The following is a 27101-nucleotide window of genomic DNA, read 5'->3' as shown; positions in this document are numbered from 1 at the left end:
GCAGATTCATAACACTTACCTTCGCTGTTGTCACGCATTCTTTGAAAACAGGTGAGCAAGTTTTTACAGGACGACTCCCAGCTTAAATACTAAAATAGGCTTAGAGGTCCAGGACAGATGCAGTATGTATGTATTGCATCACGGTAAAAAAAAAAAAAAATGCAACAGACAGGAGAAAAAGAAGGTTTTATTTTTTTATTTTTTTATTTTTTTTTTAACCAAACATCAAAATACAGCTACACATACGATCTGTTTGAGGATATCTTGAAATGCATTCATCTGCAGCCACAACTTCACAAGCTCTTGTCACTTAATTTAAACTCGAGCCGTTCTGACATTTATGTGACAAACAAGGATTTTGGTTTATTGTGTCATATTTTATTTTGCGTCTCTATCAAGACAAAGCAGCCACCAGGTGTCTCTGCTTTCTGGGTGCACAAGGCCAGAAATGACTTTGGGGACTGACAGAGTAAATAAATGCTTCATTCTGAAAGGTTTAATAGAAAAATAGACATGAATCTGAAAGTTGTACTGTAGGGAACTGAACAGTGCATGCTCCTAACGTCCTGATATTTGTTACTTAATAAAATGAGCAAGAGAAATGAAACTGTCATGCGAACGTATGCTTCAAGCTAAGTGCTAAGCTAACATAAGAATTTGTTAATATACAGCAACTACACAGTAGTTGGAATGATAATGATATGTATAAAAACTCCCTCTCCGGTTCTTTCTCTGTTGTCTGAACCTACAGATATGAGTTAAGAAAGCATTTTAACATCTGTAAAAAGAGAAATCACTGAAAACAATAGACTTTTCTAGACCTGCGCTATTGAGCAGTCAAATGTTTATGTTGAATATCCGTTGCTTCATACCCGCATGGCTTGTATTGTCATATTCCAACTTTCTACAGGCGTGAACTTAAATATAGTTCCTATTTCTGAGCAAAATGTTATGAGAAACAGGAAAGACTGAATTAAAATAAAAATAAATCCATAGCATCACGCCCTGTAGGAGCTTGACGAACGTCCATCCTGTTCCTCCCAATGTTGCTACACCTCTCCATGCTTACACAGCTCATATGTAGTCTACAATAATAACAGATTTACCACTCAAAATCTATAGTACATTTCTGAAACTATATTCCCCAGAGAATTAAACACGAACAGGCTCGACAAAGGTCTTGTGCTACAAAGCTATTTGGACAATCAGTGTTCGGGGGTGGAATCTTAGCAACCTGTCAGCTGCCTGACAGATATCAAGATGAATTTCTCATGGGTATTTGTCTTCAAGGTGTCCCACATGACTTCCATTCTGGCAAATGCGTGACATCCATGCCTTACAGCTCTTGCACTGCTTATACGGATGTGACATTTTAAGCACGAAATGTGACATCACATATGAATGAAAGCATACTGTGAGAATACAGGCTGGCATCAATGATTACACGTCCTTTAAACATGTATACAGGGATCCAATTAGCCTCCTGTGAAGCTCTCATGCTTTTTTTGTAGGCTGATAGCAATGGAAAAAGAACACAGCTGCATTTATTTCTTGTAATTTCTGCACTGAAAAAAAAAAAGTGCTTCAGAATGCTTCACATTCGGTGTTATGAGTTGTTCTGAAGGGACAAAAAAAAAATCCTTTTTAATCTTTTTTTAACTACATAGAAAGGACGGTTGTATTTGCTCACGGCTATTTTTCTGTCCTTTGCTTGTTTGCATCTAGAGGCTTGTCATTCTCTCTGCTTCATGTCTCGGTAGCACTGAATTATTCATGCTTTACAAGAATGTGAGAAGCAATGCAACATACCTTCGCCATGGAGTGAGAAATACCAATGATTAAAGAAAGAATGCAAATAAGAATCGGATACCAATGAAATTCAGGGCACTGGTTAATTCAAATTTAAATACAATGCGCCGTGGCTCCAGTAAATGCAAATGCTGTTGAAACAAAGTACCTTTTGTCAAGAATCCTTTCCCGTAGCTTAAATAAGCAGCTTTACAGCAAGACAGAAGAGGGACCCTGGCCATTGACAAACAGGTGACTATGAGACCACGATATATTTAATAGCTGGCCCATTTTTGGACATATTAGATGAAACAAAATGTGTATATTTATTTCTCAAGAAGCTGACCTTCTATCCACTGCTGATGAACAATCAATAGCTATTGAACCGGCCTGCCTGTTCTATGCTAGAGATTATAGACAAACGTGCATGATTCCAGGCAATGTCATGTAATCGTTGGGGGGAACAATACTTATACCTGCTAAAAGTAATGCACAATAATTCATAGAAAGCCCATGTACTTGTGAGCAAGGAACAAGACACTGGGATATTTTTGCAGTCGCTTTTCCTATTTATTTGTATTTTAACAAGTGTCAGCACAAATCAGATTTCTGGCCTACCCAGAGTGGATCACAACGGTTTCAAAACAAATTATTAAATGCTATTTTTACCAGATCTTATTCTAGCCAGATTTCTTCAAAAATATCTTGTGCATCATGACTAATTTTTCCACAGATATTGGCTGCCTTGAGCTTGCGTTCTTGTAGATAGATAGGTGATGTCTGGACACAATAAATCTGATCTCATCACTTGCAAATATCAGTGAGGACAGAAAAAAAATTGGCTGCAGTCTGAAGGAGGTATTTTCCAATGAGACTGAAAGGAACGTAGGGTATTTTTCTTGAGGTTCTCACTGCATCCTGATGGCTTGCGTTGTTGGACATTCGTAGAACCGTGCAGGAAAAATTGTGCATGACTTTCCTTAATATACCATACTAATATTTCATGAGAATACAATATAGAGTGTCAATTGTGCTGCCTTCTGTTTAAGAGCGATCCCTATTTGACTAATCACTCATCATCCACTAAAAAAATCACATATGCAATCTCGCCTTCACCTAATCCTAATCTTTGGCAGATGAAGAATAAACAGCCTAAATAGTGTAGGTAGGGGTTTTGTCATAATTAAGTTCACCATTTAAAGTGCGTTAGTCAACACAACAGCTCTACACAAATTCTATTCTGATACCATATTTGACCTAATTATCAAGATTATACTGTTTGGTTATTCATGAATATCTCTCTACACAGTTCACTGTTGATCAGTCTAAGGAAAATACGGTATATTCTCTCTGTTTACATGTGTTTTTGTATTTTGTACATACATTTGTGATTACATAGTCAATATACTGCTGAGGAAAATGTGTCATCTCCACCATCCGGTCATGGTCCAAATCCTTTTTTTCCCTGCTGCAGTCTATTCTAGGAACAACAGTATTTGCCAGTGTTTGTGAATCACTTTTTAATGTTAGTGAGTGAGACTGTCCAAAAAAACCCAAAACAAAAACACTTTAAATGTAAGGATATGCCAGCATATTTTGTTATAGGCATTTAAATACTGAGGTCATTGGTCAGTATGACATCTTTTTTTAAATGCTGCCCTACACACATGTTTATCCTCAGTTCAAGTCATCCTAAGATCACGCTAGCTTGGATGGATTTACTTCTGACTCCAGAGTTTGGTGTCCAGTTTGTTGAGATTTTATTGGCTCATCTAAGACGAATGTGACGTTACTGCAGCAACACTTCGTAAAAATCTTTCTCTCCGTCATCATGAAGTTGTTAACCTTGCTATATTTGTGCCGACCTCAAACATTGAGCCAAACGCCAGTGATCACTAAAAACGACCACATGGTCTCTCAGCCAAAATGTGGAAGATATAATTTTGTGAGTAGGGCACTCTCTACCTTTTAGTGGGACTTTGGCTCATTCCTTAGACATGTCCTTTCTTACCATGTTAAGGTGTCCATGTGTGAAAAAGACAACTACACCTGTACCAGGACAAGATTCAGTCCTGGATTTTCCCCAGGGAGGAAGCAGCATTAAACTTGTCACATGTCGCACACGTCGTCCATCCTCGTTTGAGCTATCAGGACCAGACAAGCCCTTAAAAGTACATCCTTCTCATTCTTCACTCTCCTCCTCATCCCCTTTAGTGCCTTTACTCCAGCGCTGGAAGCAATGAACAGTTGAAGCTAGGAAGAAGCTCGTCATTATGGCCACAACAGACACTGATATCCCAGAGAAAATGATGATGAGCAGGTCTGTTAGAGTCAGGGTGGCCTGGCACTCGCGGAAGCTGTCCTTAGAGAGCTGGGTCAGGGACACGCGTCTGCCGTCCATGGGGAGGGAGCACTCCATGCCTTCCACTCCTGCACAAAATACAGAAAACAAGATTAGACAAATGTAATAGACAAGCTGGGTTGCAGTGAATGATGCCATATTCATGGACTTCTGGATAAATTTATCCACATGGCAACTATTCAAGGGTTACATAATACATCAGGGCTAGCAGACAGTACTGTGTCTTATTATTGTGCAGTATACCCAAATGTCAGCAATCATTCTTTCTATTATTTCCTCTAGAATTGAATTATTAAGAAATATATCTCAATTAGGCAAAAGGAAATAGGTAAATTAAGGTGATTTGCATGTTGGACTCATAATTCACATGGCCCGTAATGACAGTGGTCCGGACCTACAGCACAGACGCTGTGTCCTCTCTTTCTTGCTGGAAAGCCGGCAGTTATTTGATTCAGGAAGACTGTGTAGTAGATAATTCAACAGACCCATGATGGGAAAGAGTGGGAGCAGATTTAATAAGTGTAAGGTCGATCAGAAGTCTTGGCCTATGAGTAGAAGTTTCTCTGTGTGTACACTCACCCACAGCTCTATGTACTGTAGCTCTCTGTGCATCATCTATCTACTGCACATCTCTAGTTATTTATTTCAGTTTTATGAGCGAGGCCCTTAAACTGATATAGGCGCCTCTTTGTGAATCTCCCGTGCATGGCTGACAGAAGAAAATAAACTTTTAAAACTGTTTAAATCATTCTGACATAAGCTTTCATGTATATTAGGGTACTCAACGTAATGAAGAGCCCTGTTACATTTTAAAAACATGATGGTTTGACATATAAATCTGAGCTGGGGGCACCTTGACCACCTCATCGCAAGATAGAGTCATGATAACTCTGACTGTGGTCTCCATTAACACATAACTTCTTACAGTTAATTGTTAAGACATAATTCAAATGGAAAAAGGACATTGCTGTTCCTAGATTTTAAGGACAGGGGAGGACGGGGTTAGTTGAACCAGTAAAGAAAGCGAGCCACCCCTGTGTCTTCGCAAGTATAAAGAGTCGTAGTCATGTGACTGCAAATGGAGGAAGTAGACTTCATATTACTCTGTTCATCTTGGACTGAAGCTCATGGAGACCATGGGAAGGTGACCAGAGTTAAAAACATACAATGGTTGTCATGCTGAGTTAATTCATTACATCACTAAAATTTCTAATTTTGCACGTAGTTTCAGTCGATGTAAACAACAAAACAAGGTTGCAAACTGCACATAATTGTGAATCTAAACTGACTAAAGAGTCACTGTGAGTGCCTCTTTAGTCAAAATGGAGGTTTGCTTTGCAGTAAAACAGTGGTTCATCTCGCCGTATTGTCCCCCACAAGACTCGTTTGAGATTAATTTGACAGCTGTTACTTTCCTATTGGCGTTGCGTGGTATAGAACTAGACATTTTGATGTGCAGCATATAGGTGGGTAGAAATAAAACCTTGCAATGTGGGTGGCTACTTTTCACTGATACAGTACATACAAACGCACACAGCACCAGTTCTCAGTCTTTGCAGTGCACAATTTGCACCATGCTTTGTTCATCGTGAAAGGGCTCCTCTTAGGCACTCTCTGTACTGTATGTTCTTTAATCTTGACAAATTTAAAAGTTGGATAGTTTATGTGTCCTTTGGCTGATAAAAGCTATAGAAATATATAAACTTTAAAACTGAACACTCAGAAAGCACAGACCTAACTCAAGGTCTATGTTGTTTTTCCTAAAAAATTCATGAATACAACCACAGACAAAGTCATGATATGTTCAATATTTTATCCTGATCCAGTTTTATTGACATTTGAGGATACTATGTGTACCCTAACTGTGCAACCCAATTCTAAAACTACATGACTGATCTTAAATTGTTCAACTTCTGTTTATAATGGTTTTCAATTTGAATTTGAAGTTGTTGTTTTCATTGATTTTTGTCTTTTTTTCTTGACATCATTATAAACAAGGGCAAGCTCTCAACGAGTCCCTCGGGGTCGAAACACATGAATTAAAATTAGGGCAGCAGCAGTGTCTTCATGCACAGAGTAGGTTTTATAAGTGCGTGTCCTTTTAGCTCCCCTCGACAAATCCTTGACAAAACTTGGAAGTCTAGGGGGCACTTGGAGGTTACTCCTGTCACTTGGAGCGAGGGTCGTGGAGGAAAATGTGACTTTTATTGTGTGAAAGACGACAAATTCGTCTACGTTGTGAAGTGTGAAAATTGTGGCCGTGAGGACAAGTTAAAGAGACATATTTGAGAGCAGCTGTAACACCTTCGCTTAATCCTGCGGACAGACAGACAAATGGCACCAAGAGCATAACCCCTGGCAGGGGGTAATGAATGATGGCATGAAATTGGTTTCCTTGCTCCTCCACAGTATTAACTACTGTAGTAGTGCTCACAGAGTGCAGATGTCTAACAAGGCCAGTGTTTGAGAAAGACAGTATTTCCCTGTTTCACAACTCTGCCCTAAAATTTAATGAGTTCCTCACTGACCCTTGCTACGCACCTCCATCAAGTCTTGTGAAAATCATCCTGGCAGACAAACACGCAAAGGCGTGTACGTAGTGGTGTGGTTATACAGTTTAGCAATTAGAAAAGTTGTGAAATTTAAAAGAAAACAACAACACTAGAATCAGCGCATGAATGCCTATCAGTGTAGTTATTGGACAGAATATTCATATGAATGTAACAACTTCCAGTGAGGACTTTGGTTTCATCTTTTGAAAATACTGCACCCAGTTCTTAGAAACGCCCTCCATCGTGTGCTAATGAATGTAAACTAGTGTTGGTGATTAGAATGGTGGTTACGGGGTTGTTGCTAACTACACTGCATCACTGCACTTATATGAAAACTTTGCAGAGATAATTAGGCTTGAAACTGAATTATTTAAGAGTTTCATAGAACTTAGTGACTCGGAAGAAATACATCCTCACATTTCTTCTATCGGTCAAACGCACATGTACATCAAAAGGCAACAATTAGCCTTAAATCATGGATGTGTGACATTCAACCGGCTCGGCTTAAACACACTCTCATTACTGACAGTGCAGTAATCTTACCTTCTAATTAAAACTAGCAACGCATTAATATTATTCTTATTATTCTTATGTTTTTTTTAGAGCTAGCTTTGAGAGCCTTATTCTGAAAAACATCTGAGGTTTTTCTGTTAGTAGCTTGCTGCTGATATCAGCTAACGTCACTCCCTCATTTGCGCTGTCTGCTGCACTTTTACTCTGCTCACTTGCTCGGTCCCTGGTAATGAAGACTTTTGTCGCTCAGTTAAACAGTGTGGCTCACTGACGTAAACTAAATGATTTGATGGTGACAGTATAGCTCTGAGGTACAGGAGACGAAGATCTCTATCAGGCTTTGGACGCAAATGTGACACATCTGCTCTTTACTGGTGATACAATAACAGACATTAGTGAAGGTCCTGCAGTTAGTTGCAGGGGAGAAGATGCATCATCATTTAAACACTTTTATCTACAGTAAATATGTATTTATTACTCCTGTACATGTATGCATAGGCCGTGACCGGGATTATCACCCAACAAGTGCCTGCTGGAAAGATTCAGCCAAAGGCTGAAGGAGTTTGGCTCGGATCGCTTGAGTCAAGAAGGAAACACAGATCAAGAATGAGGCTCCATACTGACAAAGAGCCAATGGCAACAGTCCAGCAGAGGAGAAAAACTCTAGCACTTGGCATGATTAACTCATGACCTGTTGAGGAACAGACGTCAAAACAAATAGATTGCTTATTTCCAGTAAGGCAACGCTGACCTGCTGGCTGCTGAGCCTCCAGAGTGCAGGATACAGTTGGAGATGGTTGACCTCACCGGTGATGATTATCAGCTGCTTCATTGCAATTGAATATATTTACATTTGCGTAACAACTGGTCCATTAGCAGCAGATCAGTCTGTAAACTATGCCTTAACTCTACAGCAGCTTAACAGGGGGAACATTTTTAAACTTTTATCATAGCGTTTATGAATGCTAACTAGCATGAGCCATTTTTCTACCACAGTAAAATGCACTGACAGTAGTTTTAACTTGAGAACTCATGTATATTAAGCATATTAAGTATCTATTCCTACATTATTACATCAGAACTGGACATCCATGACAATATGCATCTGCAAACTCAACCTTTGGTTTGATCTCAACTGCTCCATCTCTTCTGGCACACTTACTCCGACCTCAGTCATTTTCAAAAACACCCTTCATGTTGACTCCAACTGCACCCCTGCTCGGTTTCGTGACTACATTTTGCACAGTGATGAGTTCACGCCCAAATACCTGCCAACGAACTCAGTCTCACCTCTGGTAGTTTCTGTTACAGTAGGAGTCTCCAGGACCACATTTACCACAATGACACACTCTCTCGCCCTCTCTCTCTCTCTCTCTCTTTCTTTCTCTCTCTCTCAAGGTGAAAAGAACACAGTCGCAGCTGGTGGAAACCCATTCCAATGAATGGTTGACTTAACATTAGAGAAAAACTATGAATGTGCAAATACTGTCAGATGCGGACAGGATGCACTGACCTTATAAATAACAGCAAATACAACACTGACTAAAGCTGAAAATAGAATTTAGCAGAGAGCCTGTCCCGCCCGTCTGAGCCTGATATGAAAGGATCCTATTCAAATTCACAGTGCACCTAAAGCATGGCGGTGCAGCCCAGCCCATCATCTCCCCCTGTGAACACTCGACCTCTAAAAGACGCTGAGGATCATCACATGATTTGTGCAGGTTGATGGTGTGGAGTCAGGATTTTTAATTATGAAACAAACGTTGTAGGGGTAAGCTCCGTCTTGTAATAAGGTTTTATTCCTCAAGAGGGGAAAGTGAGTCACTGGGGCTACTCGCCCAGCACGCGGCTCCCGCCGAAGCTCGTCACTGTGGAGGAAAATGCAAACACGTTCTCACGTGAGCTGGACATGATGGATGGGGGGGGGGGGGGGGGGGGTCACACAAGACACCTTCGTGCACTGATCTTATCTGACTTCTCCCAACCTCTTTTCATTAGACGCGGATGTCTCTAAATAGGAGTGGCACCAGCCTAAGTGTTGATAGGCACCCTTGAGAGCGAAGCATCACACATTAAATTTCAAACACGCTCGAGTTTCTGGTACCAACAGTCTTAAACATCCATCTCTTTGAATAAAGCACGTCAGCTGTTTGCTCTCAGTGCGCGTTCTTGAATAATGGATGCAGTCACGGTGATTTATCAACACGTTCACATCACTGACTGGACGCAGCCGAAGCTATAGGCTTTAAAAACTGGCATTTGTTGTTTCTATATGACTGAGGTAGATGTTCATTTCATACACACAGAGGAATAAAGACAATAAGTTGAAGGGTACAGAGATCGACAGCAAGTGGGAGAAAAATAAAACATTGTTAGCTGAGTATTAATTCTCTCCAAGCAATGATAAAGAGTAATTGCACCATAATGCGGCACATGTTCTGCCCTTCAGGTGTGTTGGCCCACACATCTTCATCCCATTCCTGGCAAGGGCATTTGATGGATTACATGTAAATTAGAGCCAGCCATGGGGTTGGGTTATCTGCTGCCTCAGTTGTGATTGATCTGCCTTCCTGTGATATCACAGCCACGATCCTCCTCCCTCAATCAACACCTCACTCACACTCTCTTCAGATTGATTTCTGCGCCAGAAGAAATAAAATCAAATAGAAACTGAAAAAAAAAATTAGCGCAATTTTGCATTTCTCAGACTCACCTAGAGGTGAGTAAACCTGTCAAGATTCTCCCACTTGAGGAAATCTTAACACAAACCAGCATCTTGGAGCTGTGCAATAAAATGTATACAGCAATATATCACTGTATATTTTTCTCACGTAATGACCAGATTCGAAACCACCGGCAGTAAGGTCACAGGTATTTGATCAGGGAGCTACTGACGACACTTGCAGAGCTCGGCTCAGCTGCTGACTATCAGCCCTCAGCTGTGGACCATCAGCCTGGCTGAGGTTATGAAGGGACGCCGGTGTGCCTGCTCAGTTGAGTGTGTGACACCAGAGGGTCAACACCTTCAGTTGGCGGTCTGTGTCGAGTGCATGTTTGTTGAGTGGAAAATTTGCCTCTATTGGTCCCTTGCTCTAATTCTCCCCAGTTCCAGTGGCTTCCTTTTATTAGTTCTGTTTAGGGTCCAGTTCTTTCTCATCTATTATTTTGATGGATTAAGTGGCTCGCTGTGGGGAGTTTGGTTCCTGTCCCACCTCTGAGACACCCAAGCAGCTCACTTTTGCAACTCATCCCCTAAGACTGAGTTTCCTGGGGGAATACTACAAACTAATAAATACTCGAGCTTCGGTCATTGATCCCTTATCACAATATATGGCAGTGATAATTCAGGGGGTTACACAAGCGTTTTTAAAGCAATGTATTCGTCAATATGATGGTATAGCAGCTATATTTAATGTGCACATCTATGAAACTTTCAAATACTGTTTGGAATCATGGTTTTGACTCAGTTTGCCCTCTGCAGTAAACCAGTGTAATGGGCTGTAACTTAGATGGAAAACAGCAATTTGAGCTCTATTGAGACATTTTAAGAAAATTTGAGTATCGTGATATATTCAGAATCATATCGCGCTATCGGGATAAAACTGCTTTGTTTCGTGAAGTTCTTGGAAATTCCCAGCCTTGGCATAGATGCATGGCTAGGCACAAAAAACACGTGGTTGAGTTCAAATGAGGACTTTCATCTAGTTTTGGTTTACGGCTGAAAACGGGAAACTAACAGCTGCAGCGTCTGTCACAACAGACGTCACCTCTGGCAACGGGGGGTTAGCAGTGATGCCCTGCTGTAATGGCCATTTTACCACTTGAATTTAAAACCTTAAGTCATTGTTCTTGAAACGATCTCAGACATCCAGTCGCGATAATATCTCACTTAACTGCCCCTTCTCCTCTTTATTAAATGATATGAATGTGCCACTCTGTTTCAAGGAGACATGGCAGTCGTGGGCAGGCAGGATTGTTCAGTTGCAACCACAGAAAATTGGGAAGCTGAAGCCAAAAGAATAAAAGATTCATAGAGGAAGATGGTGGTTAGAGAAAAGAGCAGAGTAGCGATTGTGTGAAATGAGCGCACGAGATGACAAGCATTCATGTGACAGTGGGTTGAGGGTGAATCACTCAGGAGGGGATTCCTTCTGCACGGAGACTCGGTAGCATCGCTCGACTGTGAGCACATCCTGAATGCTGCTCTTTCACAGCTCTCCAATACGTCTTTATTACACTATACCTCCTGTTACAGTCCTCCACAATGAAACGGTTAAATAAGCAGGTCCTAACAGTTTCACACTCCAGCACGCAGTGACATGTATTCATGCACAATGTTGCACCCTGCCCATGAAAATAAAGCTCTTGACTTTTCACCTTTTTATTCCTGACACTGGCAGATGATCCGTTTTTGTTTCTGTACATACAGCAGCTGATGCTATCACTCTGTGTAATTCTTTCCACCTTTTCACACTCGTCTTTCCGTTGTCAGCATAATCTCTCTCCCATCCCTACTTTAAATAAACACCAAATTAGGCCAGGATAAAAGAAGCTGTCAGCCCGAGTTAATGAAATGGATATTCTCTCATCCTGAGCCACGATAGTGAGCAACAACGTGCCGGGCAGTCGCCAGCATCGTGGTTTCAGATCTGATCGTGCAGTGTGGTAACAGGTCCCCGCAGAGCAACTTGATAGGCTGTGAAGGCAAATGCAGCCTTCGACCCTGTCACTTGAACTGCTACTTTGTAGTGAAACTGCTCAGGTCATGTCTAGTGTTGATGGGGCCTCAGTCTCCCATGGGAGCTGGCCTGCCCTGCCCCACAGGCAGCTCTGGCTCCAATTACCCTGACCAATGTGCCACAGAACTGTGTCACTCTGAATTATACATGGCCTTTGTTCATCCTTAACCCAAGAGCACTGGAGACAGCAGTGGCTCATGTTTACACTCATCCCACAATTAAAATATTTATTAACCTGATTGGTGACTAAAAAAAGTGACAACTGGTCCTAAAAAAATGCACAGGGTCCAGATAACTACCCCCACCAGAGGTAATAGTTTGGTGGTTGTCTGTCTGTCGGAAGCAAAACGGAAAGAATGAGTGCGTAAACATGGAGGACTGCATTTTTTGACAGGAAGAACTCCAAAATTCAGCCATTTGTCATTGCGCCACCTGGTGGCAAATGGAAACTAAATGGGTTTTTTTTTACACTTGGTGTACTCCAAAAGGGTCAGCCAGATCAACCTTGATTTGGTGAGAAATACTCGAAGAACTTGCTGGGTTTTTGTTAAATAGCGTTACTGTAGATCTTTTCCAACTGCTCATAACCGGATGAGAGCCCCAGAAGTCCCTGAAGACTTGTAAAAGCCCCATCTTGTAGTCACAGGAAGTAAACCTGATGTAACAAACCTGCTGCTCGTAGCTTTAATTAGGGCCCGGTACTTAAGTGTCAGGGTCTTTGAGTTCACCTTTGCAAAGAGATACTTTCTAGTTGTCTATCTCACGGCTTTGCTGCAAAACAGACCGCCTTTCTTTTTCTGTTGCAAATACAGTAGATTGGAAGATCCCTATGCGTCATGGGAGGCTTGGAAGGGAATCTGTTTTTTTTGTTTTTTTTTCATTTCCAAAAAAGGCCTGAATTTTAAGCATCAGCCACCCACTCATCACACTGACCTGCAGTAATCAAAGTTATGCAAACAGACGAGTGTGCTGCTTTGTGAACTTGAAATCACAGGGGAAATCAAGATGTGAAAAATGGGATGGGAATTGGGTTTACAGCGAGAGCTCTTCAGCTGCTCCATTATGCAGGTCAGCCACCACAGAGGGAGCCGGCGATATCTCAGGTTTGTCTAAAATAGCAGTATGCTCCTGTCATAATTCTCATTAACCAGACTAAGAATTAAGAATCTTAATTGTGTTGGGTATTGGACAGAATTTGGTTATTGGTGTTTCAGAGGAATTCATATTTTACACCAAAATAACCATCAGTGTAGGATAAAAGTAAAATCTGCCTTCCTCTAAAGAACAGGCTCATTTTATATTAAAGGGAAGCACAAATATTTCAGTATGTTCCCATATCCTGGTGAAGAAATGCATTATCTGAAAAAACAAATGAGCTTTATGCAAATTGTTATGTGTGTGTGTGTGTGTGTGTATATGTCTTACTTTTTTTTTTCTTTTTTTTTTACACATTCAGGAATGAGAAACCCAAACAATGAGGGAGAAATATAACAAATCTGCTTCTTTGTCTGATGTAACTTTATTATCACAAACATTCAGTTTGGTATGTTGAACATTTTTAACCCCCCCAGAGAGGCCACACTCACAGATTTAGGTTACAATGAAAGAGGCGTGAGGTGGCAGAAAGCACACGGACGTACGATTTTTCAAAAACAATACGAAATAAAATCCTTTTGCCGTGTGTCTGTGTTATTGAGTTACTCATTTTTAATGAATGAAATACTACGCTGAAACACCCACACTGCTGATGGGTATTAGAACTGATGCATATTGAAAAGCCTATCAAGTCAGACTCATTCACTAATGAGTGTCCATCTGTTATGGTGTAACCACTTCCAATACAGCGATCCAGAGAATAGGTCAACACATTTTCTTCCGTGATCGAGAGCTCAGTCGTTATGCTAATTAGGTCTGGCAGGAGGAATCCTGAATGTTTTTTCCAGGCTTTGTTAATCTACATCAGCAGTCCAGCCTGCATGCTTCGTGCTTCTCCAACAATAGTTGGGATCCATAGGGCCAAATCACGGGCATAGTTTAGATTTATAGAGAATAAAGAAGTAGAGGGTGAGAAAAGGCATTTAAATGTTTAAATAATAAATGTACTTGCACTCATCTGTGCACCCATGAGTCTGTGTGGTCTCACAAAGAGGTGTGGCCAAGCACTTTTTTGGCGCATTCCTATCCTGATGCAGCATGATGCATATTTACCAGCAAAAGAAGCTGGTCAAAAATCTGTAGCACAGTGTTTTTCCTGCTATTTCACGGCTCTCTCTCTCTCTCTCTCTTTTTTTTTTAAAACTGCACCAAGTCAGAAGGATGAACAAAACGAGTAAACGCATGCTTGTTACACGCCTACGAATTCACAGAAGCACAAACATGCAAAAAATCACATCTACGACATGAAAGATTATTATGGTGTACATCATGTCACCTCAGGGAGCTTTGGTGGATTCCTGCTGCTTCTGTATCACTCCGGATTACACGCCATCGTGTTACACCCAAAACACACATGATGAGAGACTAATGACAACCCCTTTTGCGCCAGACTTCACACCCAGATTATTCGTCTTAATTTAAATAGATTGGACACGCCCAAAAAGCACCCACGCCATGTGCAAGCTAGTGTTTGTGGATGGCTGAAACAGGGCCCTTGGTAGGTGGTTAATGTACAGGAGCACTTGAGTTCTTGTAGTATTTTGTCATTAGTGTGGGCGGAACCTCAGGGCTGAATTCTCCTTCACAAATGTGTTTTGATCTGTAACAAGCAAACACAGACACACCCACAGATGCTAATACATCCATCCATCCAATTTCTACCACTTATCCTGTTCAGGGTCACGGTGGGTGGAGCCTATCCCAGCAGCCTTCAGGCAAGAGGTGGGGTTCACCCTGGACAGGTCACCAGTTCATCACAGGGCCAACACATATAGACAGACAACCATTGGCTCTCACAGCCACACCTACGGTCCATCTAGAGTCTGGATTAACCTGGTCCCCTCTGGATGTCTTTGGACTGTGGGAGGAAGCTGGAGTACCAGAGAGAACCCAGCAGGAACAGGGAGAACATGGAGACTCACACAGAGAGACCCCGTGCTCCAGCCGGGGCTCAAACCCAGAACCCTCTTGCGACGGAGCTAACCACTGCACCACCGGGCCGCCCAGATGCAAATGCAGCTATGATAAATTATTTTATCGTCCTTTTTTATAAATCGTATGAAACAGAAGTATGTGATACCGCCTCTTAACATTCAATTAGAAATTCAATATTGCACCTTGTCAATAAAATGCAGACAAAAAGGACCAATGTGTTTTTGGAGGATTTTTCAAGACAGTTAAAAAAAAAAAACTGTTACAAAACTAAGATGCGTTTTAGAAGAGCCAAACATGAACAATAGATATTTATTCTTCCTTTTGCTTAAATGTTCATCATCCAGGCTTTAATTACAGGTAGCATCAAAACTCACATTCAAGATTTTACTGGCCAGAGATAACAATTAACACATCAAGTAGCACACTTTTTTTTTTTTACTGCAGCCAAATAAGTACAGTATGAGCGTGTCTGTCCATATTGGTGCTCTCGTCTCTGGGGTCATAAAGCAAACATTCTTTAATGGGGATGTAAGAGCTGCATATGAAGTGAGATACACATTACTAACTCAGTGTGTGTATATATACTGGGGCCAGTTGGCAGCCATGCCAGCAGCTTGGCCAGGCTTCTGGCTTCTTCTTTGTTGTTGATGTATGCCTTGCCAGCACAGCTAATGCAATTTATTATGCCTTGCAGTTGACAACACTTAGAACCCATGATTAATGCATTTTCAGCCTAAAACGAGAGGGAATTGGGTATTGTTGCCAGTTTATCAACTTTGCGTCCTCAAAAGACCAAACTTGTCAGTTTTGTTTCTTTGGGACAAATGCAGGAAGCCGGAGAAGAACGCAAACACCATGACCTAAATGTACGGAGTCAGCAGCACTTGTGTTTTGGAGTGAGCATTCAACTAGGAAAAATATCAGGTTGCCAGGTTTTTGAGAAATAAGAGCATATTTGATTATTTAGTTTGCAGATACCAATAAATTGCCACAACATACCCTTAATTCTACTCTATTAGATTCCTGCTTTAATTTTTATTTTTGTGCTTATTCACTCTTTATGTAAACACTTTGGTCCATTTCTTTTCACTCGCCTTTATGTAGTTTATATCTTTTGATGAATGATTCACATGGGATTTGTTTTCCTCTATGTCTGTTCCACTAAAACAAATCTCAGCAGATTGACATCACATTAAGATGTCCAGATGCATTCATTTAATTACCACCTCTTATTTTATACATCTGACTTACGAGCTTCGCCTGAATGTTATGTTTCGCACACATGGCAGATCAGAAGAAGCAGTTTTTTGTTTTTTTGTTGTTGTTTTTTTTAACCCTACAGGTCAACATTTCACACCTAAACAAACTTGGAACACTGACAGAAAGAAATGTGCCCACACCATCTGCAGCATCCTGGACTTCAACACTAAGAACTATATTCCAAACATTAAACAAAACATCTTTAAAACATGCACTAAGGAGCTCCTGCAAGTTACATTCACCCTAAATTCTCAAATTCTGCTAAGAATTATGTAATGTGTGAAATACACAGTTTGATCTGAATACGATAACAGCACGAGCTACTAGTCATGCGAGGCTGAAATGTCAGATGTGTTTATTTTTACCTCGTCAGCTCCCACGTGCTGCCTTGCACTTACAAGATAACTGCTGTTTCTCTGCTCTCTATTGTTAAGGACACAGGAGTAAAAATCATATGTTTCTTACCGAAAACAACTGAATGTCTCTGGGAATAAACGGCCTCTGAGAGGAGACGTGGATATCCTGCATAATCGGCTTCAACTGAATGATGTCGATTTTAACAATTGTGATTTGTGTGTTAAATAAGGCGAATATATCCTCCACTCCATGGAGGCACATCGCACTCTTCAGTATAATACATCTGAAGGGTCGTGGTCATCATCCCACAGTTGTATATTGTTCTGCACGCACGCACGCACGCACGCACGCACGCACACACACACACACACACACCAAAACTTGAGCTTTGTTACCTAACTCAACCTTCCAGGTCGAATCTCAGTGGCAGACAGGGTCTGTAATTCCAACAGAGAGCCTGTACATTGCTTTATCTTCGGGGGGGGGGGGGGGCAAGATTAAATGACAATATTTACCAGTTGCATGTAGCTGATAAAGTATTATATAATTATAAGCTGCAAATTGATCAATTTTTGACTCCCACGCATGATAAGTCAGGACTTGTGGTTGTGTGCAAGCTCCAGTTCTTGGTGTGAAATTTTGTGTTCTGAGTCAGTCAATGATGCCCATTCTGAATTTTGTAATGAATCTAATTTAACAAGGTCCTGCTAGTTTTCACTTTAAAACAAGGCTGTGGGGGTGGAGGAAGAAAGAGACAAATATAGAACCATGGAAAGGGAGGGGATCCCACTCCTACAGGGAAAACCTAAATGGAGCAGATCAGTATTATGGTCATGGCTTTGTCATATTACCGTCATATGTTGTGCTCGGATATTTGGGTCACACCCATGAAAAGCAAATACTTTTGTTTCTTACCGTTAGGAAGCTTGTGACTGTTCTCCATTAGCCATGCAAACAGGTTGGCAAAGTTGCAGTTGCACACCCAGGGGTTGCCCTCAAGCCTCACCACCCGCAGGGAGGGCAACTGACTCAGTGCCCCCACCTTCAGGGTAGAAAGTGCATTACGCTCCAATTCTAGTTCTCTCAGAGAGGTGAGGCCCAGGAAAGCATCCTCACTCACCATGCTCAGATAGGGGTTGTTGCCGAGGCGTAGTTTGATCAAGCTCCGGGACTCCCCAAATGTTCCCTTGGGGATTTCAGTCAAATTGTTGCTGCCCAAGTCCAGGAAGACCAGCCTGGAGGAGGTGCTGAGAGTCCCTGGCTCTATGTGAGAGAGGGAGTTGTTCCGGAGGTCAAGATAAACCAAGTCACTGTACAGAACCAGGAAGTCTGAAGGGATGCGGGGTATCCAGTTGTCAGCTAGCAAAAGCCTGCGCACATCCAAGGGGATCTCTTCAGGTAGACGGGTCAGCCCGCGGCCACTGCAGTCCACAGTGTGAGGATCTGGGCACAGACAGGTTGCTGGGCAGTTTTCCCCCCGGGTCCATAAGACAGAGGTCAGCAAGATGAGGATGAGCTGGAGCCAGCAGACACATGGCCACATGGTCAAGGGGATGAAATGAGTTAGGTGTTAAAGAAGCTCAGGGCAGACAGGAGAGGGTGGGTGGGGGAAAAGAAAAGGGTCGGAGGGCAGGAGATCAGGACAAGGGAGGGGAAGGGGAGAGTGAAAGGGGTTGAAAGGGGCTCAATTCTCATGAAGGAGCATCCTGCTGTCGTAGAGCTGGAAATCTGGAAGAGCTTAAGAAATGTGAGGTAGCAGAGGAGCAGCAAGGAGATCCAGGAGATCATGTAGCAAGCTGCTCGGATTGGATAGCAGACTACTAGCTCTGAACAAAAAAAGAGAGGTCGGTAGTAAGCAGTAGGGGGGCTGGAGAGCAAGAAAGTCGGAGCTTAACGGAGAGGGGAGGGTAGCTTAAGAGAGGTAAAAAGACACGAGCAAACTGGGACTGATGCAAAGCCGGGGGCACAGACAAGGGAGAGGGGGGTTGAGGAGGGGTCTCTGTCCGCCACGCTACCCCACAGTTGATCTGGCAGCAGTGACAGACAGAAACAATAAGGTCTCTGACACAAAAGGATATATGGAGCTGTGATTCAAGCATGACAAGCAAAGAGTAACATCGTTGCATCCCTCCATTAGTTCCAGGTTTCTGTGTAGAAATGCCTGCTGCTCTGACACGAGAGAGAGAGGAGTCCACGGAACATCGCTCAAGTGTGTGGTAAGGTTATCCCCCTTTATTATTCCCTCGCTGAGCTCCCAGTGCCCCGCAACGTGCTGTGGAAAGACAACACAGCTGTCCAGTTATGCTGTCAAGCACGGAATTAAAGCTGTGTTGTTGAGCGGAGAGAATCCGAGCGTCCAGGCAGCGGCGGCATCATAGATTGGAGAGCTGAGCTGCACGCAGCCATGCCAATCCAACGTCTGCCTCTGAGTGTACCACCGTTTCTCTCGTGCCCTCTCCCCTCTCCTTATTTCCAGGGAGGCGTGCCTGAAACATGCTGTCAACATGTGATGTCACTTCCTATAGTGTGGTGAAATTATATCTTGGGGGGGGGGGGGGGAGGCATTCATTTATAAAGCTTTACATACGAGTACATCCTTGAAAATGATTGTTAAAAGGAAATTGTATTCATATAAAACCATATCCATATAGCTACATATGCCTTCATGTGTTTGTTGCTAAAATATAAAATATACTTGTTTATCCTTGTGTTGAGCACTTTTTTATTTAACATCGCCTACTGTTAGACTTATTCTAGGTAGTCAGATGGAGGTGGCATCAGTCTTCAGCCAGAGCAGAGGACAATCAATTTTCAGCGTGTGTATTGAATTTCCTAAATGGGATTTGCTGCAACAGGTAAATGAAATTAGATCAAGGTTGTTGCCAGTGGACGGTGAATTAAACCAGACAGGGGGGGGAAGTGTGAAATATCTCTGCTGTCGTGGATGTTAATTGTGAATTTCAAAATAATAACATATTCCCACAATAGATAATCAATACATTAATGGATTTTCCAACATATTTCAAACACACGCAATCCTCCATAATGAGCAGGTAGTTGGCATCCCTCTCACTTCATCACTGGTGATCTAATAATACCGGTCCTTGCTGGCGGCGTCCACTGCAGGCAGATGAGTAGGCAGCATCACCACTGACGTTGACTTTGTGCCACAGGGAAGAGAGGTAGTTTTTCATGAAAAAAGATTTTGACTCAAGTCAGCATATAAATAAACAAATAAATAAATACATGAAGGGGGGGGAGAACATATCAAAACTTCCAAACAATAAGTCCTCTGTACATAAAAGTGCCACTTCTTTTATTGCTTTATTTCATCATCCTAAGGAGGTAAATTTGAAATGTGTTTGCAGGTACCAACTGAAGTCGCATCGCTCCAGGCTGTAACGGAATTCACCGAACTGATGTGCCACTGAATGGAAAAACACCACCTTGTTGTGGTCTGGGTTGAATGATCGGATCACAAATACATCTTGGGGTTGTTTACACTTAAATATAGCTGTGTGTGTGTGTGTGTGTGTGTGTGTGTGTGTCGCTGTCCACTTTAGCATATTAAGGCCAGGTGTAAACAGTCTGACTGCAGGACAAGAAGTGACAGAGACCACATTAGAACAAATTTGTTTGTGGGAGGCGAGCTGGTGGCTGCCGGCTGTAGAAGCCACAGCAGTGACGTTGTGGTTTTGCGTGTTTCTATTTAACTGAATAGTCCAGCAATATAATGGCTTAGTCCTGTTTTTCAGAGTGAATTAAATTGAACTTGAGTGAAACCAGGGATGTGAAGGTGGACATACAGTATGTGAGTTTAATCGGGTTGTGAAGTCATTGTATTTCCTGCTTGTGACCAGTTCTACAACTTATATTATTAACTCTCAGCTACAAGGAAAAGCTGTCCCCTTAAAAAAACAAACAAAAACAAAACGGTGACTGTTAGACAGGGCAGGGGAAATGTTTTGGCATGTCTGACATTTGATTAATATTAAGCAGCTGAGATGAGAAGTATTTGGAGATAAGTCTACTTAACATGGTGATGCTCACGTTTAAAAGTAACTAGAGCACTGCCACTGGCAGGCGCAATGGCCTCTCTGTTGCTGAGGGGAGTCATGCAGATGCTCAGTCCCCGAATGTGATCCTATAATGCTTTTGAGCGTGAGACTTTTTGGCTGGTTGCTGGGTAGTTTTACAGCCAAGGACAGTAAAGGAACTATTAGCCTATAAATTCCTCTTGTCATATTTTGTGTCCGTGATGTAGAGTTCCTTTGTCAGCATTGCTGCTATACGTTTTATTACCAATTGCAATAGGCCACTTTGACACCACACTTACTGGTCATTAACTAAAACCTTCAAAGGACAACGGAACTCCAGTGACTTTGGCCTGAGTTTATCCATAGTCTTCAAATGCCAAATAGTGACCTTGTTGGTTAACCTGCTGTGCAAACGCAGCACTGTAATGCTGGATTCAGAAATGCTGACTGAACTTAATTTCGTAAATGTTTTTTAAAAGGTTGTGCAAAAATTATTCCATACGTTGTGGCTTTGAGGTCGGGGAAATGATTAGATGTCAGATGATGATCAATGCCACGATTTAGATGGCTTTTGGTGGTTTGGGAAAGCAGTGACGAGCACTAGCAACAATTTTGGGTGACATAGTTGAAAGAGGATCACTTTCAGACTGAAAAAATTGGTTTGCAGGAATGTACATTTATATGAATTAGTACTTGCCATACGACTGCCAAGGTTTGAACCTATATGGTGTCTCCTAAAAAAAAATTGATGAAAGACAAAGTACAATTTTCTGCTGTGTCACTTAGAGCTCCCACTCCTGTGTTGACGGAGAAGTAAACCTTTTTAATAAGGTTTTTTTTTCTCTAAATGCAACTTGAATTTGTATCTTATTTCTATCCCAATAAACTTTGACAGCCGTCTCACCCGATGTTACCAGAGTAAAGGAACATGCAGTTACCCGATGGCTCCAAAGCCTCACAATGCGGAAAAAGTGAAATTTGTTGTTTGTTTGTTTTTTCCCCCCTTATATTTGACTTGAAAAAACCACAGCTGCTATTCTTTTGACCAATTGCAACAAAACTGAAGTGATAGAAATGACTGTAAATGTTACTCAAGTGGAAACATTAGTGGCCTCTAGCAAATGGTCAAGACATCCATGAAAGGATGGAAACGCTTTTCCTGCGCAGTCCTCTCTAAACCGCTGCGTGGCTGTCACATTTGTTGCCACAGTTTGCATCCGATTCCCCACCAATGTGTCCGACCCAGCCCAAAGGAAGGGCCGATGCTAGAACTGGAACAGTCAGGAAAACAGCAGTGGAGAAATGAGGCCTAGAACAGTAAATCTGATAATAAATATTATCCAAATTCTTTGTCCAGTTGTTGCATTTTGAATGTTTGTTTTTTTTGTTAAATGCCTGAAATAAAGTCTGCGGTTAACACGAACATGTTTTATTCTAACATTTGTTTCTGCAACATAAAGTACATCAGTAAATACCAAAAGAAACTTTTTTGATGTCTTGAGAAAATACTGGTTGTAGCTGAAGAAAACAGAAGAATGAGGCGTACTTGTGATGAAGTCATGTGTTTGTGGTGTAGTTCATTTGTTGGCTTTGTACTTCTGCTGCAGCAGAACAAATTCTCGGCAGTGAACGATAATCTAATATAAAAATCACTTTGGCTGATGGTGGAGGAAACCCCTGGTGATGCCAACTCCTGGCCTGCAAAAACAAGCCATCCCTGCAGCACTCTCCAGTAAAGCTTTATCATACGTGGAATACATGAGGGAGTGACCAGGCTGCATCTGCACATTTTGTGTGTGTGTGTGTGTGTGTGTGTGTGTGTGTGTGTGTGTGTGTGTGGTTGCACGCCTCTGTGTGTTGGAAGTGTGTCTACGTGGAAGTAACCACAAAGTGCTTGGTGGAGATGGAAGCAGAAGCTGGGAGGGAACAGCTCTTCAGAACAAAGTGGTTGGACCGAAGCTCGTTCAGCTGGGAAGAGCCACCATCCGTCTCCAACCACCCGTCACTGCCAGAGACGCTTCTTCTTTTCCTAACAGCGTAGCATTATCCTCTGCAAGACTAGGATGAAAACATCAAAAAAGATGAAACCGTTAGATCTCGTGAGGCAGAGGGGCATTGATATTTTCAGTCCAGAGATTTGCCTTTTGAGGTTTATCGGTGTGCTTTAAAACTTTGCTTGAGTTGATTGGAAGCTTGATTTTAACTTTAAGACATCTTGGGCTGCAACGCCCCTGTTTTGATCCTGACGAGAATGATGAGCTTCAAACTTCTCTTCTCTCTTGCTTTCTGTCTGCATCCGTCAGCAGCCCAATGCTGACAGATGTCACACACTCATGGATGTAAGTATTTTTTTTAAAGGCTATGCACATATGCAGTTAATGCATTTTTTTTCACAACATTTAACATCTCAAAATAATTTCTCATGCGGGGATGTTGGTGGTGGCCACTGCAGTTTTAATCCCTGCTCTCTCACTGCTAAATTTAACCAAGTGTCCAACTGCAGCTGCATATGGAAGCAAATTAAACTCATGCCAGGTACAGATTACCAGAGAAAGGAGAGAGGCCTGTGTGGGCTGTAATAAATGAGAGAACGAGCACCGTGGCGGCAGCAGGAGAAACACATGCAGGATTAGTTTAGGTTTAGAAAAGTAATCTTCGCAGAACTTTTGGCGAGTGTAAAGTTCCTGTTGCTGCATACCATATTGGATTATGATTACATTAATGAATGTGGATATTCGATCAATATAACAGGTATTTGCTTACCCATCTGCCCCGCGACATCTGAGATGCTTTATTGTATCATCTCATTGCAGGAGTGTAAGCAGAGAGAAATGCAAATAAATAAATAAATAGAGGAGGAGAGAAAAAACCCTGCAGGTTATTTTTTGTGTGTCACAACTAGTATAAGTCAACAGTTGTTCTCCCTGTTCACGGAGTAAATGTGGGCCCCCAGTGGGAAAGCCATCCCCATGGATCAGCCAGTGAGAGCAGTGAAGCTAAGCACTCTCCCGCTGCAGTTAAAGCCGAGCCCATCAATAAATGATGAATGTCAAACACAGCATGATTGGCCTGGAAAGCAGACTAGTATCCTATAGATTCACGGTCACAGCAGGGCAGGAAACAAGGGTCAGCATGGCGGAAACACAGGGAGAGGAAACTAGTGGAAGTTGAGAGGACCCCGTTGCAAATGTCACTTTGTCCCTTTCAACACTTCTCGGAATGTGGTGGCGGGCACTGAAGATGCAGCAGCAGCTGTCATTTCTTAAGCCATCCGCTGACATTTGGGATTCTGGGCAGTCTGCCCTGCACCGGCACACAAAATAGGATGGAGGACAGGGGTGTTTCTTATCGGCCAAGGGCACAGCGGAAGGGATTGCTCAGGACTGTTGCTATGGCCAGTATCTTCAGTAGCGCCTGAGTATTACTGTAATTTAACACTTTATTTTCCACTTAAGGGTCTTGGAGAGAGTGACGATGCCATGAGCACATTCTTCATGTCCCTCTGATTAAATATGCCACCATGTCACCTGCGCTAGTAACCCTCGCCAGTCTTCAAAGGCCTGCTGCCAAATTCACCAGCTAGAAGTGAGTCAGATGAGTGAGTTGTAGTATTTAGAGGAGTTAGTTATGACGTTCAGAGCCCTCGATGGTTCATACTGACCTGGTAGAGTTACTTCCTGCTAACTCTAACAAAAACATCCTGTCCACGTCTGTTTCACACTCACTGTGTAAAACAGTGCTGACATGTAGTCTTTAAAATCAGCTTTTGAGAGTAATGGGAACCTCCAGCCAGCCGGAGAGGAGGATATGTGTGTTGTAACAAAGATTTCATCATTTTCTAAGACTTTTTATGACAGAATCTCTTTATCTTCCAAAATACCCTGAAGCAGCATATGTTTGTTGCAACAAAATGGCGCGTTTCAACACATTTACTGTTTTGTTGTTTTTTTTTTTTATCATGACAAGGAACATTCCCTTAACATTGTTATTACTGGAGCAAGAACAGTTCTTTAAACTAGTGAAAAAAAGAGTTTTTCTTCATTTTTGGTGGTCCCTCTGGCCAAAAGCAATATTGTTGACCAGAATGGGTCTCTTAGTTTCAAGGTCTTGATCTCTGTGGCTCAGAATTGAGCTCATGTGTTCGTTTTGGAAGCTGTCTCTTCTTACAGAGCCTGTGCGTATTTATCATCACCAGCCAGGAAGTTCATTTTAATTTGGCATGTGCTTGGCTTTAATTAGGTCTGCTAAAGAAGTAATGTGATCACTACCTTGTGTCTGTTGGCTGGTTCACAGGATCTCTGAAAAACAATGTACCGATGAGTATTTTGGTGTAAAGGTAGGTAGTGTCCAAACTGAAAGAGGAGAGTTCCACACCCTTGGGTTCATGCAGTATTTCACTTTTATTAAGATGGAGCTTTCATTCTAGAGAACCTTCGTCAGAGGTGATCTAGATCAGACTGTAGATCCTAAGGACTGTTGTAGGCCACTGGCTGGCTACAGATAATAGCGGCATTTTTCTAGACATGTCACTGATGGATTTCCAATCAGTTTAGTCCATGTGAAATGGAACCTTTTTTTTTTTTTTTGCCTTTTGGAAATTATCCTGATTGTATTCTGTAATCCCAAAGACCTATTTTCGATATAAGATTTCAGCATAGTTTGATGAAAGTTATTGAGGACATGCATTTTAATTTGAGTGATAAGTGTTAAGCTACTTGTGATCCCAAAGAGAGATGTTTGCCAGTGAGGAAGCAAGTTTCTGAAGGGATTTAAATGACACAATGATCATTTATCCACGTAGCCTCCTCGCCAGGGGTACGCCCAGGAAACGTCTCTCTCAAAGGACGAGCATGCGCACCGCTGGTTGGCCTTCTACCACCAGGAAGGCCTTTGCTCCATTGGTAAACACACTCAAGGAAAACATCTTATTGTTCTGCTTATCAGTTTGCTTCTAACTGAATGCACCTTTGGGTGTTTTACTGTGAATGACTGTCAAACTTTGACATTTGGCTTTTTGATTTCTCTGATAGTGTATCTTGGACATAACAGCGATGTAATCTGAGCTGCAGGAAAGTCATTAGGCCTCACTCTACCGTATACGAGCGAGGTCCATCAGAGGCTCATGTCAAGTGATTCTCTAATCCAGATATACAACGATTATCTGTAGGAACACTTTGAAGCAGCGGACACCTCGCGGTTCCATAGCATTAAACTATTTTTAGCTAATCCTTTCCTCTGTTGTTTGTCAAATCCATGTTCAAGCATCCAGTTCTTAGTCAAAGCAAGTGGAGAGCGGGCAAATTAACATGCAGGTCCTAAGAAAAACCAAAGCTTTTGAGCACTGGCGAACAGCTGCAGGTACAGAGCTGGTGGGAGGATGTCATGCATCAAAGGCACATTTGCAGCATTCATGAATACCTCCATTTGTTTGAAGGTATGATCAAAATGTTCCTGACTACTTACCGACTTCATACTAAGTCAGTATTGACAAATGCAGAGTTACGGAGTCATGTTCCATCTGTTCCCCCTCCAATGTCAATACCGCTTATCCTTTTCAGGATGCGCTGTTATCGGGCCAGGGACCGGGTACTCCTGGGACAGGTCGCCGGCTTATCACAGGGTTGACATAGCGACACAACCAAGTTTTCAATTTTTTGATGTTTGGGAGGAAGCTGAAGTACACACAGTAAGTAAGTTGAACTCTGACTAGACATCCTTTGTCATGAGTCTCCACCTTGACGTGTGTATACAGGGATGTTATGAAACAGCGCTGTGAGATTTGAGCTGTCACTGGTCGTTGTTGCTTTTGTCAGCTGTCAGTGGTTTGTCCATCAGGGAGAACAGGACCAGGACTGAAGCCTTACAAACGCATCCAGAGCTCTGACTACTGGACTGAAAGACGCTTGTACACACCCTTGAGGTACAGCAGCCGTGGATGATGTGCAGACACGGAGTTGTCAGTAAAGCCTTCAAATTTAGGACACACAAATCAGTTTGAGAGATCATCTAAAAATCTCTGAAAATGAAAATCCTCCTTAAATTTAAACTTTTCATTTGAAGAAGAAATCTTGGTGTGAAATGACATCACGAGGAATGACTCATTGCTTTTTTGTTGTTGTTATTGGCTCTGTCGATTGTAACCCGAGCTGCAAACACATCTTATTTTTCACCATTAATCCCATTAAAAGCTTTCATCGCTCAGCTGTGGCTACTTGGATGTTTCGGAGGTTCTGCAGAAATCAAGTGGTGTCGAGACAAACCTAGTCACTCTGCTTCTGACCGGAGGTTGAGCTCTGATTAACCATGACTTCTTAAATGTGCCATCACGCTGCATGAAACAAAGGAAATAAGGCGATAAGGTAACAGGGAAAAGAAGTAAATATTAAACATGTGAAAACAGGAG

General features: G+C 42.1%; 1 protein-coding gene and 2 long non-coding RNA genes across 4 annotated transcripts; 2 read left to right on the top strand and 1 right to left on the bottom strand.

Moving 5' to 3' along the window:
• Positions 1 to 241: 241 nt before the first annotated feature.
• lrrc38b (leucine rich repeat containing 38b) lies at positions 242 to 19080 on the bottom strand. The gene is made up of 2 exons (XM_086200103.1): positions 17577 to 19080; positions 242 to 4218 (listed from the first exon to the last, which is right to left on the bottom strand). Exons 1-2 carry the CDS (start codon positions 18202 to 18204, stop codon positions 3971 to 3973), a joined length of 876 nt encoding a protein of 291 aa, XP_086056229.1. The 5' UTR covers positions 18205 to 19080; the 3' UTR covers positions 242 to 3970.
• Positions 18586 to 21539, top strand: LOC147268475 (uncharacterized). Its single transcript, XR_015112154.1, has 3 exons — positions 18586 to 18718; positions 18799 to 18877; positions 20030 to 21539. It is a non-coding gene; the product is annotated as an uncharacterized LOC147268475 (long non-coding RNA).
• Positions 21540 to 22886: 1347 nt separating this feature from the next.
• LOC147268474 (uncharacterized) lies at positions 22887 to 26784 on the top strand. Of its 2 annotated transcripts, none has more exons than XR_015112319.1 (3): positions 22887 to 23449; positions 26257 to 26384; positions 26534 to 26784. It is a non-coding gene; the product is annotated as an uncharacterized LOC147268474 (long non-coding RNA). The 2 variants fall into 2 exon arrangements; XR_015112320.1 differs by lacking the exon at positions 22887 to 23449 and adding an exon at positions 25510 to 25599.
• The last annotated feature ends 317 nt before the right edge of the window (positions 26785 to 27101 follow it).

The sequence above is a fragment of the Aulostomus chinensis genome, chromosome 3 (assembly GCF_037954235.1).
Source record: "Aulostomus chinensis isolate RoL2024-O1b breed Wild chromosome 3, RoL_Achi_v1.0, whole genome shotgun sequence".
Taxonomy (NCBI): Eukaryota; Metazoa; Chordata; class Actinopteri; order Syngnathiformes; family Aulostomidae; genus Aulostomus; species Aulostomus chinensis.
Note: the sequence above shows the minus strand (reverse complement) of the source record. Positions and strands in the feature narration are given on the sequence as shown.

Bases quoted from the DNA above. Each gene is read 5' to 3' on its own strand.
- lrrc38b (XM_086200103.1), bottom strand. From the start codon at position 18,204: ATGTGGCCATGTGTCTGCTGGCTCCAGCTCATCCTCATCTTGCTGACC. The intron at 4,219-17,576 runs GTAAGAAACAAA...TATTTTGTGCAG, and splicing joins CAGTCACAAGCTTCCTAACG to GAGTGGAAGGCATGGAGTGC.